Source organism: Pelophylax lessonae (genome assembly GCF_965119305.1).
Source record: "Pelophylax lessonae genome assembly, chromosome: 4".
Classification (NCBI taxonomy): Eukaryota; Metazoa; Chordata; class Amphibia; order Anura; family Ranidae; genus Pelophylax; species Pelophylax lessonae.
In genome coordinates this window covers 592,596,716-592,615,434 of record NC_138771.1, presented here as the reverse complement: position 1 = coordinate 592,615,434, position 18,719 = coordinate 592,596,716, and the positions used below count along the sequence as shown (strand labels likewise).

Below are 18,719 nucleotides of genomic sequence, written 5' to 3'. Positions count from 1 at the left end.
AACATTGGCGTAGCTAGAACCTTTAGGGCCCCGATGCAAGAAATCTTATAAGACTCCCCCTGACCCCCGGCCGGGGCCCTTTCCTCCGAGCATGGTGGCGGAACGCCAGGCCCTGGTCGCAAGTGCGACCTTTGTGACCCTGGTAATTCTGCCACTGGTGTGTTAGTAGTTTATTATTTTTATTTTTTTTTTTAACCATTCTTTAATGTACATTTTTATTTTATTTTACAATATAATTTTTAATTATTTTATTACATTTTTTTTTTAATCCCTGTTGTGGAGCTTTGGTGAAATATTAGGGGTCTAAACAGACCTCTGATGTTACACCTTTGGGACAGAGAAAGAAGATTGAGGACACACAGCCCTCAATCTCCCTCTCTTCAGCCTCAACTGCACTGAATGAATGGACAGGAATACCTCTGTACAGAGCTTCTTGTTCATTCACAAACTGAAGCATAGTAAACACAGTGGCTGCAAAAAGAGAAAATGATCTCTCTATTTTTCTCCTGCAACCACTAAATGCCTGCAGGAAGGAGAGGAGGAGAAGCAGTCATTCAGCAGCTGCAGCAGGAAAATGGAGAGATTGGTTCCTCTATATGTAGCCACCCCGCCGCTCCTCCTATCCAGATGTACAGGGAGGCCGCAAGGGCCCCCTACAGTATTGGGCCAGGTTGCAATTGTGACCCCTGCGACCCTTGTAGGTATGTCCGTGTTGGTGAAGATGGTCAGCAGGAGAAACAGAGAGAAAATCTTCCCAGTGGGAACACAGTTATTAAAAACCTGGGCCTTACACCGCATTCACACTGAAGCGGCACGACTTCGGGGGCGACCTGTGAAGTCGCGTGCAGCGCGACTTCGGCACGACTTGCACGGACTTCACATAATGGAAGTCTATGCAAGTCGCTCCAGGTCGCCCCAAAGTAGTACAGGAACCTTTTTCTAAGTCGGAGCGACTTGTGTCGCTCCTATTAGAACGGTTCCCGTACCACACAATGGACCGCGACGGTCACATAGTGTGAATGGGGACTTATAGATAATAAAAACTTCCATATTCTATACAAAACACTTTAAGAGGTTAAAGGGGATCATAGATTAGTTGCTGTTAATTATAAATTTCCTATGCGGATAGATTTCAGCTATTTGATACAGCTCCGGGATGCCTAACTGTGCAGACTTTCCCTAAAACAATTACTATGAGTAGCAGAAAGTCTCAGTGACACTGAGCAGCAGTCACCACCGCAATGAAGTCCCCTTCCTGTCACTTAGACAAGGGAGATGAACTGCTCGGAGTAAGTGGGATTCATTTCTCATGTAGGCAGAGCACCTGGGTGAGATCTAGGGTAATCTCTCTGTTAGTCTCTGTGTATTGTCAGTTTATATCTCTTCATCATCCTGTAAATGTTGGGGTTAGTTTGCATGCAAGCTCAGGCTCTGGAATATTCTTATCTAGCGCATTTAACTTTTTTTTTTTTTATAAAGCTGAACTCCAGGCAAACAGCTAAATATTAGAATTGTTTTATCTGCCAAAGGATATGCATTTCTGTCCATCCAGTCCTGAGATTTACATAGCTCTGTCACACAGCACCACTTTATCTAGGAGGCCAGGAGACCTCTGCTGCAATTCAATAACACTTATGGATCTTGTCCCTCCCCCAGCCTGTGACTGGACAGTGAAGGAAAAGCAGAAGACTGTCACTCTGCTCTCTCCTCCCACCACTTGGTTCCAAAAATGTAACCAGCCTGTTTAAGATGCACCCCAATAACACAACACTCTGTGAAGTGTGATGTAGCACGCTTAATCTTAGATCTGCCCCCTTTAGCTCCCATTATTATCTGATAGATGTGCCATGGGTTGGGTTTCCCAAAATGTGACCATGCTTATCATGAAGATTCCCAAGATATTCAATGGTGCCGGTTCACACCCGAGTGTCGTGTCGCTGCCAATTGTCATACAGTATTTCACTGCGACCGAGTGAGGGTGACGAAAAATGTCCCTTATGACTATAAGTTTGGCGCTGAGCACTACGGGGTGTACCAAGATGACCGTCACCACCTACTCACTACAGGCTTGCCTCTGCTTTTTAAATTCAACATCAGAACAGTTTGACAGATTTCAGAATATTGTATTTCAGTATATAAGCTCAGTTTACTGCTAAAATAAGTGTGACATTCAAGGCTTGGCTGGGTGTAACGTGATGTCCTGCCGCCTTCGTGTTCTGTCAGATTAGGAAATCTATTATCGGTGGAATGTATGCGCAGTGAGTATTTTTGGTCAGTCAGGTGACAGAATGTCACTTCCATTACCGGATCGGACCGGTTTCCTAATCTGACAGAACACCGGCACCTCCAGCATTAAATGTATATTATGCCACAGGTGCTGTGATGTGCTGGAGGGTCTATCGATGCTGGCGGCTGGGGGATCTTTTGTCGCTGGGGGGGGGGTCTATAGTTGCTGGGAAGGTCTATTGCTGCTGGTGGGGGAAATCTATTGCTTCTGGGGGTTCAATTGTTTATGGGAGAGATCTACTGTTGAGGCGGGTCTATTGTTGCTGGCTGCTGAAGAGTCTATTGATGCTGGATACTGGGAGATCTATTGTTTCTGGGAGTATTTTGCTGTGGGGGGTCTATTGTTGCTAAAGGGGGACTATTGTTGCTGAATGGATCTATTGCTGCTGTGGGGATATGTAGTTGCTCGGAGGGATCCATTGTTGCTGGGGAGATCAATTGTTTCTAAATGGATCTATTGTTGCTATGGGCTTCTATAGTTGCCTTGAGGGATCCATTGTTGCTGGGGAGATCCATTGTTTCTAAATGAGTCTATTGTTGCTATGGCGATGTATAGTTGCTGGGAGGGATCCATTGTTACTGGGGAGATCCATTGTTTCTAAATGGGTCTTTTGTTGCTATGGGGATCTATAGTTGCTGGGAGGGATCTATTGTTGCTGAGGGTATCTAAGGTTTCTGGGGATCTATAGTTGCTGGTAGGCATATATTTTTGCTGGGCAGATCTATTGATGTCGGGAGGGATCTATTGTTTCTGGGAGGGGTCTATAGTTTTTGGGAGGGATCTATTGTTGCTGAGGGTATCTATAGTTCCTGGGGGATCTATAGTTGCTGGTAGGCATATTTTTTTGCTGGGCAGATCTATTGATGCCGGGATGGATCTATTGTTTCTGGGAGGGATCTATTGTTGCTGAGGGTATCTATTGTTCCTGGGGAATCTATAGTTGCTGGTAGGCATATATTTTTGCTGGGCAGATCTATTGATGCCGCGATGGATCTATTGTTTCTGGGAGGGATCTATTGTTGCTGAGGGTATCTGTTGTTCCTGGGGGATCTATAGTTGCTAGGAGGGATCTATTGTTTCTGGGAGGGATCTATTGTTTCTGGGAAGGATCAATTCTTACTAGGGAGATCTAATGTTGCTGTGGGGGTCTGTTGTTGGCTGCAGGGGATCTGTTTTACTACCTTTTTATTAGCAAATTCCATACAAACTACTTAGCACCAAAAATGATACTTGGTTCTGTATTCTCTACATGGGTGGTGGAACCAAGGGACGGTGCTCAGGGGTGGGTAGGGGTGGAGACAAGAGGTGACTCGGAAAGGGGAAGTACCTGTACCCATTGTCTGAGAATAAAAGCCCTGCGTCTCACCATGACATGATGGGCAGCAAATCTCTCCAATAGGGACACAGCAACAAAAACCTGACAGCCCCCCCCCCCCCCCACTTCATCCAAAACATTTCTTTGCCTAAGTCTAAAGACTAGCGTAGAGGATAGAGCGACCCCTCCCCACCACCATCTCCCTACCCACATGAGCTTATCTCCTAGTATGTAAAATATTCATCCACAATATGAAGCCTTTGATATCCAAGCTGCCTGTGCATGAAAAGAGAATTTTTCACAGAAAACATTAAAGAGGACACCACATGCTTACCGCCACAAAGCAAACAGTTTGTGAGTAAAATATAAACGGCAAGACGTTATCAGAAGAGCTATTTCCCACACAACTCCTGAGATGTGCTACATTGCACATTATCTAGCAAATTCCCTTCCCGAGTATCCATCATCTTATGTGGAGGCTGTTCTGCTGGATGTAGAAGTCTCCATAAACCAAGATCACTTACAATGTAAGCTAAACATTCCATACTGAAGAATGTTACGTATGATAAAAGATCCCTGATATGGCTTACTTAGAAATGATGTAAAGGAAGATTTGTAGGTTGGCCATGAAAGCTCAAGCCTACGGCTTTTGCATCCTCCTACACCACGGATATTCAAACTCTGGCCCTCCAGATGTTGAAGAACTACAAGTCCCATGAGGCATAGCAAGACTCTGACAGCCACAAGCATGACACTCAGAGGCAGGCATGATGGGACTTGTAGTTTTCCAACAGCTGGAAGGCCACAGTTTGCATATCCCTGTCCTACACCTATGACCTTTCTCCTTGGGTCTTTCTGTTGCTTATTGAGTTGGTCTACAGAAGAGAAATAAATTGTGATTCTAGGTAATCCCAGGTGAACAATTTGAGGCATACATGAAAGACATATAGGACAGCTCTCTCCAAACGTTCTAAACAAAGAGCCAGTTTACTGTCCCTTAGACTTTAGGAGGGCCGGTGTAATGTTAAAAAACCCTAGCCCGTGAAAATTCCCTACCCTCATCACTTCCGGTGCACGTACGTCATGCATCAGCTGAGTCGCTTCCCAGTGCGCATGCTCAGGCAGTAAATGATCGGCTCACACCGGAAGTGACGAGGGTAGGGAATTTTCACGGGCAAGGTTTTTTTAACATTACAACGGCACAATGGCTTCCCGTGAAAATACCCTACCCTCGTTCCCAGTGCTTAAAGCGTTGGGTTAGCAAATGATGTCGGCTTCCCGTGAAAATACCGTACCCTCGTTCCCCAGCAGGTCGAGGAAAATGTAAAAGTGTCTCCTAATGGAGGAAAATTTAAAATATAGAAATATATTTTTTTTATCATTCCATTTCGATTACTATATATACATTTTTGTCCGTTAGGAGGCACTTTTAAATTTTTCTGGACCCGCCGGGGAACGAGGGTAGGGTATTTTCACGGGAAGCCGCCGCTTTAAGGACTGGGAAGGAGGGTAGGGTTTTTTCACTGAAGCCGAGATCATTTACTTTGCGCGCATGCGCACTGTGAAGCGGCTCAGCTGATGCCTGGCGTACCCTCACCGGAAGTGACGAGGGTAGGGAATTTTCACAGGTAGGGTTTTTTAACGAAACACTGGTGTAAAGGCCCATACACGCAATCAGAAAATCACTTAGTGCACTGGTGGGCAGTCATGTTGGAACAGGAAAGGGTCATCCCCAAACTGTTCCCACAAAGTTGGGAGCATTAAATTGTCCAAAATGTCTTGGTATGTTGATGCCTTAAGAGTTCTCTTCACTGGAACTAAGGGGCCAAGCCCAACCCCTGAAAAACAACCCCACACCATAACCCCCCCCCCCCCTCCACCAAATGATTTGGACCAGTGCACAAATCAAGGTCCATAAACACATGAATGAGCGAGTTTGGGGCAGGAAAACTTGACTGGCCTGCACAGAGTCCTGACCTCAACCTGATAGAACACCTTTGGGGTGAATTAGAGTGGAGACTTCTTGTCCAACATCAGTGTCTGACCTCACAAATGCGCTTCTGGAAGAATGATCAAACATTCCCATAGACACACTCCTAAACCTTGTGGACAGCCAGAAGAGTTGAAGCTGTTATAGCTGCGATGAGTAGGCCAACTCAATATTAACCCTACAGACTAGGGATTCCATTAAAGCTCATGTGCGTGTAAAGGCAAGTGTCCCAATACTTTTGACAATATAGTGTGTGTGTGTATATATATATATATTTTGTTTTTGTTTCCCCTTTACATACATTGTAAGAATTTATATGTAATTGTAACCTATTGCACTGAGAAAAATGTGTGATCAATTGGCACTTTTCCACTGCAAGTACCGGCTAGTACCTGCTCGGCTCTACTCGGCCCTGCTTGGCCCGGTTTGCTTTTCCACTGCGGTACCGCATGGTATAGTGTCGGAACGGTTCGGTACGGTACGGTATAGGTTTGCTTTTCCACTAAAGTAGTACTAAAGTTAAGTGGGTGGGATAACAACGGGGTGGGTGTGATTCTCTGACCAATCAGTGGCTAGTAGTGACTGCATGCAAAGGATTGTGGGATATGGTACCAGTTTGGTACCTGTTGGAACCACAATCGAGTAGGTACTGTTTTTTCAGAGCCGTACCGTTCGGTTCCATGCAGTGGAAAAGCAAACCTATACCGTACCGTACCGAACCGTTCCGACCCTATACCATGCGGTACCGCAGTGGAAAAGCACAAAAGCGTGCCGAGCCGGTACGGTTCTATGCAGTGGAAAAGCGCCAAATGATTCAATAAAGCCACCTCTGTTAAAAGGCATTCTTTAGCATTAAAGATCAGCGCTGGTAAAGCTGGTACCTGTGAGTCATTCCCAATCAGGGCACCGAGTCCTGTCATTATGGTTGGCAACCAATGTGTGAGAAGCTTGCCAGCTGCCTGGGAGTCGGATCATTACACCATTTATTCTTCATGTGTATTTTATCAGGAACAGTTTTCTCTTCTGCTGAAAGCCCACCGAGATGTATGATCAGAGTTTATCGTAAAAAGAAACAAAAAGCCGTGTCCTACGTGACATGTTAAAAGGTTACGTACTGTACATGTGTGATGACAGCTGTTATAGACAGAGTTTGGGGTTTTACCAGAAAGTGCAATGAAGCGTATCATGTATCCAAAGAATAGGAAGTCCCCGGTGGCTGCAGTGTAATGAAATGTCTGTTCACGTTGCAGGTAGCGGAGGCTGATATTTCCTTCACCCACGTTCACCCACATACAGTAGAAAGGAGGCAGCCTACTCAAGATCGCATCACATCGCACCTTGGAGGCAGACAGATGACAGGTAAGTCACTGCAAGCCAAAGTACTGCCATAGCTGATAATAAGAGGAGTATTTGTGAGTGTGATTTCTTATATGGGTCCTATGGGTATAGCTACTCAATACATCAAACTCCATTTACCATACACTCTCCATTCAAGTATTATTATTAGCAAATGTGCTGAATGTCGTTTGAAAGGAAAAGGGTTACATTTTGGGGAAACGGTTTAGAATTTTATGCAACCTCCCTTAACCAGATAGATTTGTACCTGCTATGCAACATAATTATGTCATTCCATTTACACATATATACACATACAGTATTGGTACATACAGTACAGTGCATAAACAGTATAAGTAAACATACTCAGGTAAACACATTATTATAATACTTTAAAGCGGAACTTTTCCCATGACAACTTGATAAAAAATTATTTCTGTAGCACGAAACACACATTCCACATTAATAATTATGCTACCAAAATTAGTGTGTGCTGTAAATTGTCTCCAGTATTGTTCCTATTTCTTCTTGTTGGAAGCTGCCATTTTGCTGAAGTCCAGAGCCCCTGAGCAGCAGTAAATATTTAGGCTGTCAGCAGATCGACCTCTACATTTTCAGCACAGTGCCGAAAAATGTAGAGCAACTGAGCATGTGCAGAGCAGGTGAGAGGATGTATTACTGGATTTTAAACAGTATAGGCACTTAATTTTTAATGCTCTACATAGCTATACCTACAAAAAGGGCCAGCCTGAAGTCATCTAGCAGGACTTATTTTCTGGCTAAAGCTTCACTTTAAATCCCAAAAGTAAACATACTCTTTTGCATTGACTCCAGAATAATTAATTGCTTTGAGTAAGGGTTCACTAAGACCTAAAAATTATTTTAGGGGTCCTTTGTGCTTAAAAAGGTTGAGAATGGTTGGTCTAGGGCAGGGGTGTCAAACTCAATTTCATTGCGGGCTGCATCAGCAGTATGGTTGCCCTCAAAGGGCCGGTTGTATCTGGAGTGCGCTACATAAAGAGTGCTGAGTTCAGGAGTGTGTTACGTACAAAGTGCAGAGCCCATGATTATGCTTTGTACTGAGTGCAGGGTTCAGGAGTACATTACAGATAGTCCAGAGCTCAGGATTATGCTTTGTAGAGTGCAGGGTTCAGGAGTGCATTACAGATAGAGTCCAGAGCTCAGGATTATGCAGTGTATAGAGTGCAGGGTTCAGGAGTGCATTACAGATAGAGTCCAGAGCTCAGGATTATGCAGTGTATAGAGTGCAGGGTTCAGGAGTGCATTACAGATAGAGTCCAGATTTTAGGATTATGCAATGTGCAGAGTGCAGGGTTCAGGAGTGCATTACGTATAGAGTGCAGAGCTCAGGATTATGCAATGTACAGAGTGCATAGCTCAGGAGTGCGCTCTGTGAACAGAGTGCAGGATTCAGGAGTGCATTACATATAGAGTTCAGAGCTCAGGAGTGCGCTGTGTACATAGTGAAGGAGTGTATTACATACAGAGCTCAGGGGTGTGCTATGTACAGAGTGCAGGGTTTAGGGGCACTGTAAAGCTGAAGCTGCCTTGCATCTCTCTCCCCTACCTTGGCTTGCTGTAGTACCTCCCTTTGTAGGCGGGTCTGCCTCACTTTGCAGGGAGCGGGAGCAGAGGGTGAGAGCTGGAGGTGGTGAATGGAGTTCTTCCACGTTCTATTTCCAAAACTGGGTGAGAAGGCCACATGACAAGGCCTGGAGGGCCGGATTCGGCCCGCGGGCCTTGTGTTTGGCATATGTGGTCTAGGGGGATTGTTAAATCACTTTTACTTACCTGGTTACCCACTTCTCTTTGCTCTGGCAGTAGACTGTCCCTCACTGTCCTCACATCCAGTGCAGGGCTATGGCCCACGTTTTAAGTCTGGAGTCAACAAGTATGCAGAATAGGGAGTTCTGACTTCAATCTGATTCTCTAATTTGCATATGTGTTCCTGGTCAGTGACTTGGAAAGTACTGAAACCAGAGACAGCAAGGCAAGTAGCATTTTCATATGGACCTCAGTAATGTCTGATTCCACATCGCTCCACATTTTCAGTGCAGATTTCTTTTGACTATGCACATTTTTTTACAATGTATCTATAACTTTTTAAAGCACTCGTTGCCTGTTTTGTTGGGTAAATAAATACCAAGGTTATTTCTGGTCCGATGTAAAGTTTTATACAATTTTAGATGCATTTATTTTCCTATATTATTTAAATGTAAATACACAAATCATCTATTTACTTATAAAATAATCAGCAAGGTAAGTGATGCTTCTAATTTCAAACTTTGCTAAGCCCGGGTTCACACTGATGTGTTGGGGGACACTGCATGTCATTTCCACAGTAATCGCAGCCCATTACAAGCGGTGTCTCTGGGGTGCGATTTGAGCCATGGATTTGTATGGCTCAAATCGCACCGCATTCGCACCAAACTCACGCAGGACCCTTTTTTTTCCGCCCCAGAATCGGAAAGGAGCAAAGAGTATATACCGCTAATACTTTGAGTTGAGAACCACTGTGTGGTAGGGACCTTAAAGTGATACTAAACACACACTGTTCAATTTACATTGTCCCTTCTATTTTTGTATATAGATGACACCACTATAGTTATTTTAATAAAGAAAAAAAAAAACTCTTGCCTGTGTCTTAGAATAAGGGGGAGGCAAAGCACATGTAATACCCCTTTCCCCCATTGTGTTTAGCTGGTTAATGGGCATGGAGGAGGACGGAGGGAGTGGGCTGTCATTTACCACTGTGTATATGCCCTCATGTGGGACTCTATAGTCACCTGGGCTGCTCAAATGTGATAGGAAGGAAATGCTCAGCATAGAAACTCACTCAAAACTGAGCATGTGCAGAGTTGCCACCACAGCTTCAAAATCCCTAGCTGAATTGGGGACATGAACACTAGGGGGAGATAGAGAGCAGCAGGATCAACCAGGTTTTTTGCGGAATACAGAAAACAAATCCCATAGTGACTGAGTGAGCATGAACAGCATGTAATACACCATTTATTGATAGTTTTTTTTATGATGTGGGTTTATTGACATTTTAAGCACAGCTAAATATCTCCCCAGTTTCAGAGATATGCCTACCTGCCTTTTGCTCCCTTTCATCAGAAAAAGTTGTGGCGCTCAAAGCCACCAATAAACAGAAGCATTCTATTCCTCTGTGTTAACCACTTCCCCATGAATGGTCTCATGTAGGGATAACATACAGTTACTGTGTTCTCTTTACTACTAGTTGTGAGACATGGCTGTCACTGACAGCTCCGGTTTGCCATTAACAGTCAGCATTGTTCCTGGTAATGTGATCACTATGTGAGATAGCGATCACATGGGTTTGTTTATAATAAAATGCTAGGTCAGTCCCAGCTGTAACGGCATTTCTTTCTATGACCTAGAATTATATTAAAGATAGCAGTACACAGTTAAAAAAATGCTATATCTAAATAAAATTGATGTCCTTTTTCCCCACAAACAGAGCTTTCTTTTGGTGGTATTTGATCACCTGTGCAATTTTTATTTTTTGCGCTATAAACAAAAATAGAGCGACAATTCTGAAAAAAAAAAAAAAACAATTTTCACATTTTGCTATAAAACATTCCCAAAAAATTAAAAATCTAAATTTTTTAACATTTTAGGCCAATTTGTTGTTTGCTACATATTTTTGGTAGATGTAATTCTTTTTACTAACAATGACGGCGATCTGCGATTTTTTGCGGGACTGCGACATTGCGGTGGACAGATCAGACCAATAACTGACATTTTTGACACTTTTGGGGGGGACCAGTGACATTACTACAGTAATCAGTGCTAAAAATGTACTCTTATTGTAATAATGCCATTGGCAGAGAAGGGGTGAACACAGGGGCGATCAAAGGGTTAAATGTGTACCTAGGGGCATGTTTCTAACTGTATGGGGGCAGGACTTGTGAAATGATCACAGAGACCTGTGATCCTACATAGAAGGAGCACAGGCGCTCTGTGATCATTCCAGGGAGAAGAACGGTCAGCTGCGTTTACAACAGCTGACCGTCCTTCTCTCTCAGCAGGGAGCGATCGCGGGTGCCAGGCGGCAATCGGAGCCGCCTGCCCCGTGCATCGGAGTCCCCACTGCCGAATGGGGGCGGGAGCGCGCTGCCGGTGCTACGCGCTCGCCCCCTAGCTGCAGGCGCGCGACCAACTTATACCTACGGCGATTCGCGCAGGAGGGCCAGCCTGCCGCAGTATTTCTGTTAAACTGTTGTACCAATTAAAAGTTTTTAGGTTAAAAGTTCATAGTTATTGCCAAATAAACTGACGAATACTGAAACTGTTGAAATTGGTGTCATGTGGGTGTCAATGACCTCTGAGTTAAAGACTAGCCAAAACTTTTTGTTAATTAAAAGAGCAGAAGTGGTATATTACTGTGTCACCATTTGAGTGACATTACCTTATTTCCTGTCTAGCTGACAGGCATCAGAGAGAAGAGAAAGTAGGGGAAAATGTTAGACTGGTAGCAGACAAAACATGAAATAAGGGAAATTCCTAAGAAGCCGGGTCCTCTGATTCCACCTGTATTGAATTGTATTGTAACTGTACTGTCTGCCCTAACGTTGTAAAGCGCTGCGCAAACTTGGCGCTATATAAATCCTGTATTATAATAATAATAATTCCCCCAATGTGGATAAAGGGAGCAATAAAGACAATTTGTCTCGTAGAGTACAGAAGATTTAGAATGTTTGTCAGAATTTTATTGCAGGCCCATGTAGGAGGCTTTGCAGGGCTATATCAATGAGAGTAACCACTAACTAATGCATTACAAATTGGCATTTTGTAGAGGACTACCAGAAACAGTCAACGCAGTTGTTCCTCTCATTAGTTTGACAGTACAGGGTGCATCGTACTTGCAGACAGGGCCGCTGATAGGGGGGGACCACCAGCCCTCTTGTAGGGGGCCCGAGCACACAGGGGGGCCCACACAGAGAGGGGGATTAGTGATGGACAACAAATACAGAAATCTTCCTCCAGCACCTGAATCTGATCTGTCCCTCTCCCTGCTATCAGCTTTTACCTGTTGAGAAAGAGACAGTTGTCACTCACTAATCCCCATCCCTTGTGTGGGCCCCCCCTCCCAGCACTGGCTCTAATGTTATCTCTGCTCAGGAGTTTATTTGTAAATTGTAACTTTGTTTCTCTCTCTCTCTGAGAGAGATCACTGAGCTCCAACTGCCCAGCCTGTATATTTTTCTCATTTCATCATCTTTTTTTTATTTAACATCGTTTTTTTTTTTTAGATTTAGCAGGAATTATGCGAGTTATGTTATATTTGTGTCTGATAATAGTGATTTTGTTGGAATTTTAGCTAAATATATCTTTAATATTTTCTTGGGGGGGCCCTGCCAGGTAGTCTGTACGGGGCCCCGCGATTTCTAACAGCAGCTCTGCTTGCAGATATAGTCCTGTATAACCAGTTTAATATTCTTTCTTTGTCACCCTGCTAACTCTTTTCCTTTATATTTTTTATTCCAGACACTCCAAGAAATTTTTAGCGTAGAATGGACTAAATGTTTCTTTTATGGCTCAACGCTGATCCATGCAGGGTGTGATTCCATACACCGGGCTTAACACAACTGCCAAGATGAGCATCTATCAACATTACTTGAATGTATCCAAGATTTTGGAACATTATAACTACACCAAGGGGCTACATAAAGACAACCCTTCCCGTTCAGTAATCTCCATCATATTTATCATCATCTGCTGCATCATTATTCTGGAGAATATTCTTGTCCTCATTGCCGTATTGCGCAACAAGAAGTTCCACTCTGCCATGTTCTTCTTTATTGGAAATCTGGCATTTTCTGACCTCCTTACGGGATGCGCCTACATTGCCAATATCTTGCTCTCCGGCAGAATGACCTTCACCTTGACTCCTGTATCATGGTTCATCCGTGAGGGCACGGCATTCACAACCCTGGCTGCATCTGTCTTTAGTCTGTTGGCCATTGCCATTGAGAGACATGTGGCCATCACCAAGGTCAAGGTCTACAGCAGCGACAGGAACTGTAGGATGATCCTCTTGATTGGAGCTTGCTGGGTTATCTCGATGGTAATTGGGGGCTTACCTATCATTGGCTGGAACTGTATTGGAAACTTGGATGAGTGCTCCTTTGTTTTTCCCCTATATGCCAAAAAGTACATTCTGTTTGTAGTAACTATCTTCACCGCTATACTTTTATCCATTGTTATATTTTATGTCCGTATATATTGCGTGGTTAAATCCAGCCATGCAGAGATAGCAGCACCACAGACACTTGCCCTCTTAAAAACAGTTACGATAGTTCTTGGAGTTTTTATTATGTGTTGGCTACCTGCCTTCACTATTCTCCTCATGGATGTGTCATGCAAAGTGAAATCCTGCAACATTCTTTACAAAGCTGACTACTTTTTTGGGTTGGCCACCTTGAATTCGGCACTGAACCCTATTATTTACACTCTGAGGAGCAGAGATATGAGAAGAGAGTTTCTGAGGGTTCTTTGTTGCTGGAGCTGTTTGCGCAGAAATAGGACTCCCGACAGGTGTATGCTACATATACGTAGTTCCAGCTCCCTGGACCGCTGCACACAAAAACACTATTTTCCCACTTCACCAATTATAAAGGACTGCAATACATTTGTGTGAGAAAGTTGTCGTTCAGGGGTTTCTGATTATAAACACCTCAACATTCTGATGGCGGTTGTTCGAAATGAAATGACAACCACGAATGTGGTGTCTGGACTTAGGTACCCATCAGAAGGTAGTTGGCCAGGAAGGTATTTCTATGTTGTCTAATTACATTTCCTCATATTTCTGGCTGAACCCCATTACCTGCCAGATTTGAGGGCTATGTCCTGTAAAGGGAAAGTTCTCAAAAGTATTCAGCACTCTGGTTTACTTTTGTATACATTACAGAACAATCCAGTATGACAGAGGCTTAATGTGAAAATTATGTAAGTATTGTGAAGTCCCTATAGGCACTTTATTTAGAGGATATAAAAGTAATTATTCTGTATGTGGTAGAAAAAAAATGACTCAACACTCCCTAAATGAATGCAGATCTAAGTTAAAAAATATTTAGCATCATGATTGTCTTGCAGCATAAAGTGCCAAGCGGGAAGGCAATCCGGTTATTTTAAAGGTTGCAAGAACTGCAGAAGCCCACTAGTTGTTGATATTAAAGTGTCCATTTTTCTCATTTGATTTCTGTATAGAAGACTATGGAACAGTATTTCTGGCACATAAATGCAATAGGTAATATGTATTGTTTTCTTCCACAAGAGAAGAGAGTAAATTGGTATCAATTGTATGCTGTTCTTGTCAAGAAGCACTTTTTGGGTATTTATATACAGTGATTCTGGCTGATAACATACTGCACTTAAAGGCTTGTACACACTTGATGAAAATCGGACGAAATATCCCCTGATTTTTCTCTCTCATGCTCAGCGGTCATAACCGTTTTTAATTGACAGTGCATAATGTTTCTGAAATTTCTCGTCCGATTTTTTTTTTTTTTTTTTGGGACATTTGTTCCTAGACTTCCGGGTCGTCAGCAACTTCAGATCATGCGCGGTCTTTCGTATCCGATTTTTCGCGGACGTACTGCATACACATGTACACATGTACACATACACAACGGAAATTGGTCGTCTGGGGATGGACGATAAAAATTTTGGTGTTTGTCCCTCTGTTGTTTTTCGTTGAAAATGTCGGCATCGGCTGTAAGTTGTGTACACGCTAGCCGAAAATCGTACGATTTTACCTCGGACGGGAACTTTCAGCAGATTTTCTACTAGTGTGTACCCCACTTAAGACGGGGCTGGAAAAACCCCAAGAGCCAACATAAAAAGCCACCAAAATGATGGACTTTTCAGTTCTAAAAAGTAGAGGGATCTTCTTCCTGGCTTTGATAGAAATCATGTACCATATGGCACATTAAGCCTTGTACAGGTATGATAGAAATCATGTACCATATGGCACATTAAGCCTTGTGCAGGTATGATAGAAATCATGTACCATTTGGCACATTAAGCCTTGTGCAGGTATGATGGCATGATAGAAATCATGTACCATTTGGCACATTAAGCCTTGTACAGGTATGATAGAAATCGTGTACCATATGGCACATTAAGCCTTGTACAGGTATGATAGAAATCATGTACCATGTGGCACATTAAGCCTTGTACAGGTATGATAGAAATCATGTACCATATGGCACATTAAGCCTTGTACAGGTATGATAGAAATCGTGTACCATATGGCACATTAAGCCTTGTACAGGTATGATAGAAATCGTGTACCATATGGCACATTAAGCCTTGTACAGGTATGATAGAAATCATGTACCATATGGCACATTAAGCCTTGTACAGGTATGATAGAAATCATGTACCATATGGCACATTAAGCCTTGTACAGGTATGATAGAAATCATGTACCATATGGCACATTAAGCCTTGTACAGGTATGATAGAAATCATGTACCATATGGCACATTAAGCCTTGTACAGGTATGATAGAAATCATGTACCATATGGCACATTAAGCCTTGTACAGGTATGATAGAAATCATGTACCATATGGCACATTAAGCCTTGTACAGGTATGATAGAAATCATGTACCATATGGCACATTAAGCCTTGTACAGGTATGTTCTTATATGTCCATGGCTAGTGAAAAGGAAATGCTTATGATCTTCGTGGCCAACAGAGTTTGTTAAGAGCATAAAGAGCAAGTCATAAACTTTGACAGGACAGTTGTGTCCCTGTGCCCACCAAAGTACTTCTAACCACGTGCTGGCAGACATCAATGTGGCATGTGTTTGACACATTGAACATGATCTCTTACCAAATTTTAGGTGGGAATAAATATTCAAGTTAGCATCCTGACAGAGGACCAAAGAGACATCTGAATCGTTTAGGGTGTGAAGCTACATATCCTATAGTCTACAACCAGTCTCAAAAACTAACATTTGAAATATCAAAGTGCCTTTCTCAAAAATAACTATTGAGGCCTAGGTTATTAGGCTTTTCTCTGCTCAAACTGGATTTGCAATCCCATACAAGCCTATGGAAATGCAGGTCAGAGGAAGGTCATCAGCAGGCCGGTTGCACCTGTCAATGAACTATGAAACTGCTTCCATTGACACAAGCCTAAAGCATGTTGACTCAGGACCTTACTGTCTTACCTTATCTTATGAAACAAAATTGTATTTCCCAGTTGGCTCTTAGGCTGGGGTCACATATATGTGGGGCCGGTTTCTTAGGGGTTCAGGTGCGATTCAGGTGCTAATTTGACACTTAAATTGCACCAGAACCGGACTGAAAAATGCACAGGACCCTTTTTTAATTCGCACTACAACAGGCCCTCATATATGTGAACCTGCTTAATTGAAAGCCAGCCTGGTTCACATATTATGCAAATTGGATACGGTGAAAAATGCATCCAATTCGCATATGTGCGAACCAAGCCTTACAGTTTAGGAGTATCCAGCTCCATAGATTTTGTCTTAGCAGGGCATACATATGTCAATGTGGTTCACAAAGTATTGCACCTACCATCCCTGCATTTTTTATTCAGAGATATCTATCAGCCTTGAAAGTCAGGACAGCCTAAATATGGCCAAATTAGCAGAGGAACAATCTCTATCTGCACTTAATTTGAACATGTATGGCATCATAATTCTAATACTTTTGCCATTGATTACGGTCAAACAAAACCTCAGCTAGGGAGCTACCAATATATACTTACCAATGGCGCTTTTCCACTGCATGGTACCGCATGGTACGGCGTTGGAACGGTTCGGTACGGCGGCACTTTTCCACTACATGGAACCGAACCGTACGGCTCACTTAAACAATACCACCTCAGTTGTGGTTCCAAGAGGGCCGTACCAGTACCATATCCCACAATCCTTTGCATGCAGCCTTGACTGTTTCTAAACTACAAAGGACTGGAGACACAAGGGTTCTCCTGGAGGGTCAACTAAGGGCATCAGAACATGGGTGAAAAGTACATTTTATTGAGGATCAAAATACACACATTAAGGTGACTCACGGTATAACACACATGACAGTTGAAAAATACATAGCATTAAAAACATCATGGGATATGCTGCAACAACCCGGGTTGTGTCAAGGTGCATGTGATGGGACCTAGTGGCACAGGGAAGGTAAGTTGGACCTTACTCATATGAATAGAACAGTCCCAACAGGAAAAAAGCACTCAAGGCAACAAGGCATCGAAGGATGTCTTCACCGCTGAAGGGGTAAATCCAGACAGATAGAATTTGGGAAGCTGGATGGGTTGTAGATAGCCAAAGTACTGTAACTTGCCTTGACTGTTTGTCACTACTAGCCACCGATTGGTCAGAGAATTGTTGTTATCCCACCCACCTTACTTTAGTGGAAAAGCAAACCGTACCAAACCGTTCCAACGCCGTACCATGCGGTATCATGCAGTGGAAAACCAAACAGGGCCAAGCAGGGCCGAGTGGAGCCAAGCCGGTACTTGCAGTGGAAAAGTGCCACAAGAGTAAATCATAACTGCGGAAATCAAGCATGTCCCATCACTTGAAAATGTCATACCATGTATAGCGGGGCAAACTGTTCTCACAATGTTTTTCTCAAGAGCTAATTTCTTCTGATCACTTCAACATGTACAACTGTTATCCAACCAAGGTATTAAAATTGTTTACATTGGCCAGGAAAAAACCATCGTAAGGGTTCTAAAGCAGGGAATGTTAAAGCCAGATGATTTTTCACTTAGTTTTGTGATGATAATTAAAAAGTAAGCCTGTTTTTTATGGAGAGACATAAAACAGACCCATGCTTGCTTGGACTTCCTGTGGGAATGTTTTTGTCTCAGCAGGAAGTGGACCTGCAAGCCTCGAAGTGTCAACAAAGCTAAAACAACAGAATTATCATGAATTATTATGAATACTGATATTGACTCTGAAGCCTTGTTTTTAAAGGAGAATAAGAAAAGCTCTCAAAGCGCTTTGTCTTACTTGCGGAAATAATACGCAATCCAGGAATTTAAAGCTGAACTCCAAGCACATAGTTGAAATACAAAGCTATTTTAGCTTCTGAAGGGTTTTATTTTTGACCATCTGGTCCTGAGATTTAAAAAGCCCTGCCAGATAACACAGCCATTTTGGTGACCTAGCTTTTCTTTACCCGCAGTTAGGCCATACAGGTATCCAGATAGCAAGCAGATGAGCTGCAAGTTTGAAAATGACTTCTTAAGCTATTGCTAGACTTGCCAGACTTCATAAGTTTGTTGTACAATTTGCAGCAAGTCTGCATTGCATGACTCCAGATCAACTTGCTTTGCAAACATTCTGCAAGTTTGCTGTAAGTTCTGGTTCAGTTATGTTGTGCAATAGTAAAGCCCCGTACACAAGAGAAGAAATTCGGCCGAGAAATTTTGTCCGACGACCGTTCGGCTTGTTAGTATGGTGCTTCCGACAACCGACTCCGACTTTTCGTCTGAAAAAATCCTGGTGTGCAGGCTATAAAATTTTTGTCGACCATCAAAACACGTCCGATTTTCGTCTCATTAGTACAGATTTCGATGGGGAAAAATCTTAGGAGCAAGACTAGGCATGCTCAGAGAGAAAGAACACATACAAAGCAATCCAACACATGACATGAAGTAGAATTCTGTCGTACGGGAAAATTCGTGTGCAGTCTAGAGCACATTCCAACCAACAGACACCACTCTGGACAAAAGACGGACGACCGGTCGGCG

At 43.1% G+C, this 18,719-nt stretch overlaps 1 protein-coding gene across 1 annotated transcript; it reads left to right on the top strand.

Moving 5' to 3' along the window:
• The first annotated feature begins 6,871 nt into the window (after positions 1 to 6,871).
• On the top strand, positions 6,872 to 14,343 carry S1PR2 (sphingosine-1-phosphate receptor 2). The gene is made up of 2 exons (XM_082256662.1): positions 6,872 to 6,951; positions 12,460 to 14,343. The coding sequence occupies exon 2, from the start codon at positions 12,524 to 12,526 to the stop codon at positions 13,610 to 13,612; it is 1,089 nt and encodes a 362-aa protein (XP_082112788.1). The 5' UTR covers positions 6,872 to 6,951; positions 12,460 to 12,523; the 3' UTR covers positions 13,613 to 14,343.
• Positions 14,344 to 18,719: the final 4,376 nt, after the last annotated feature.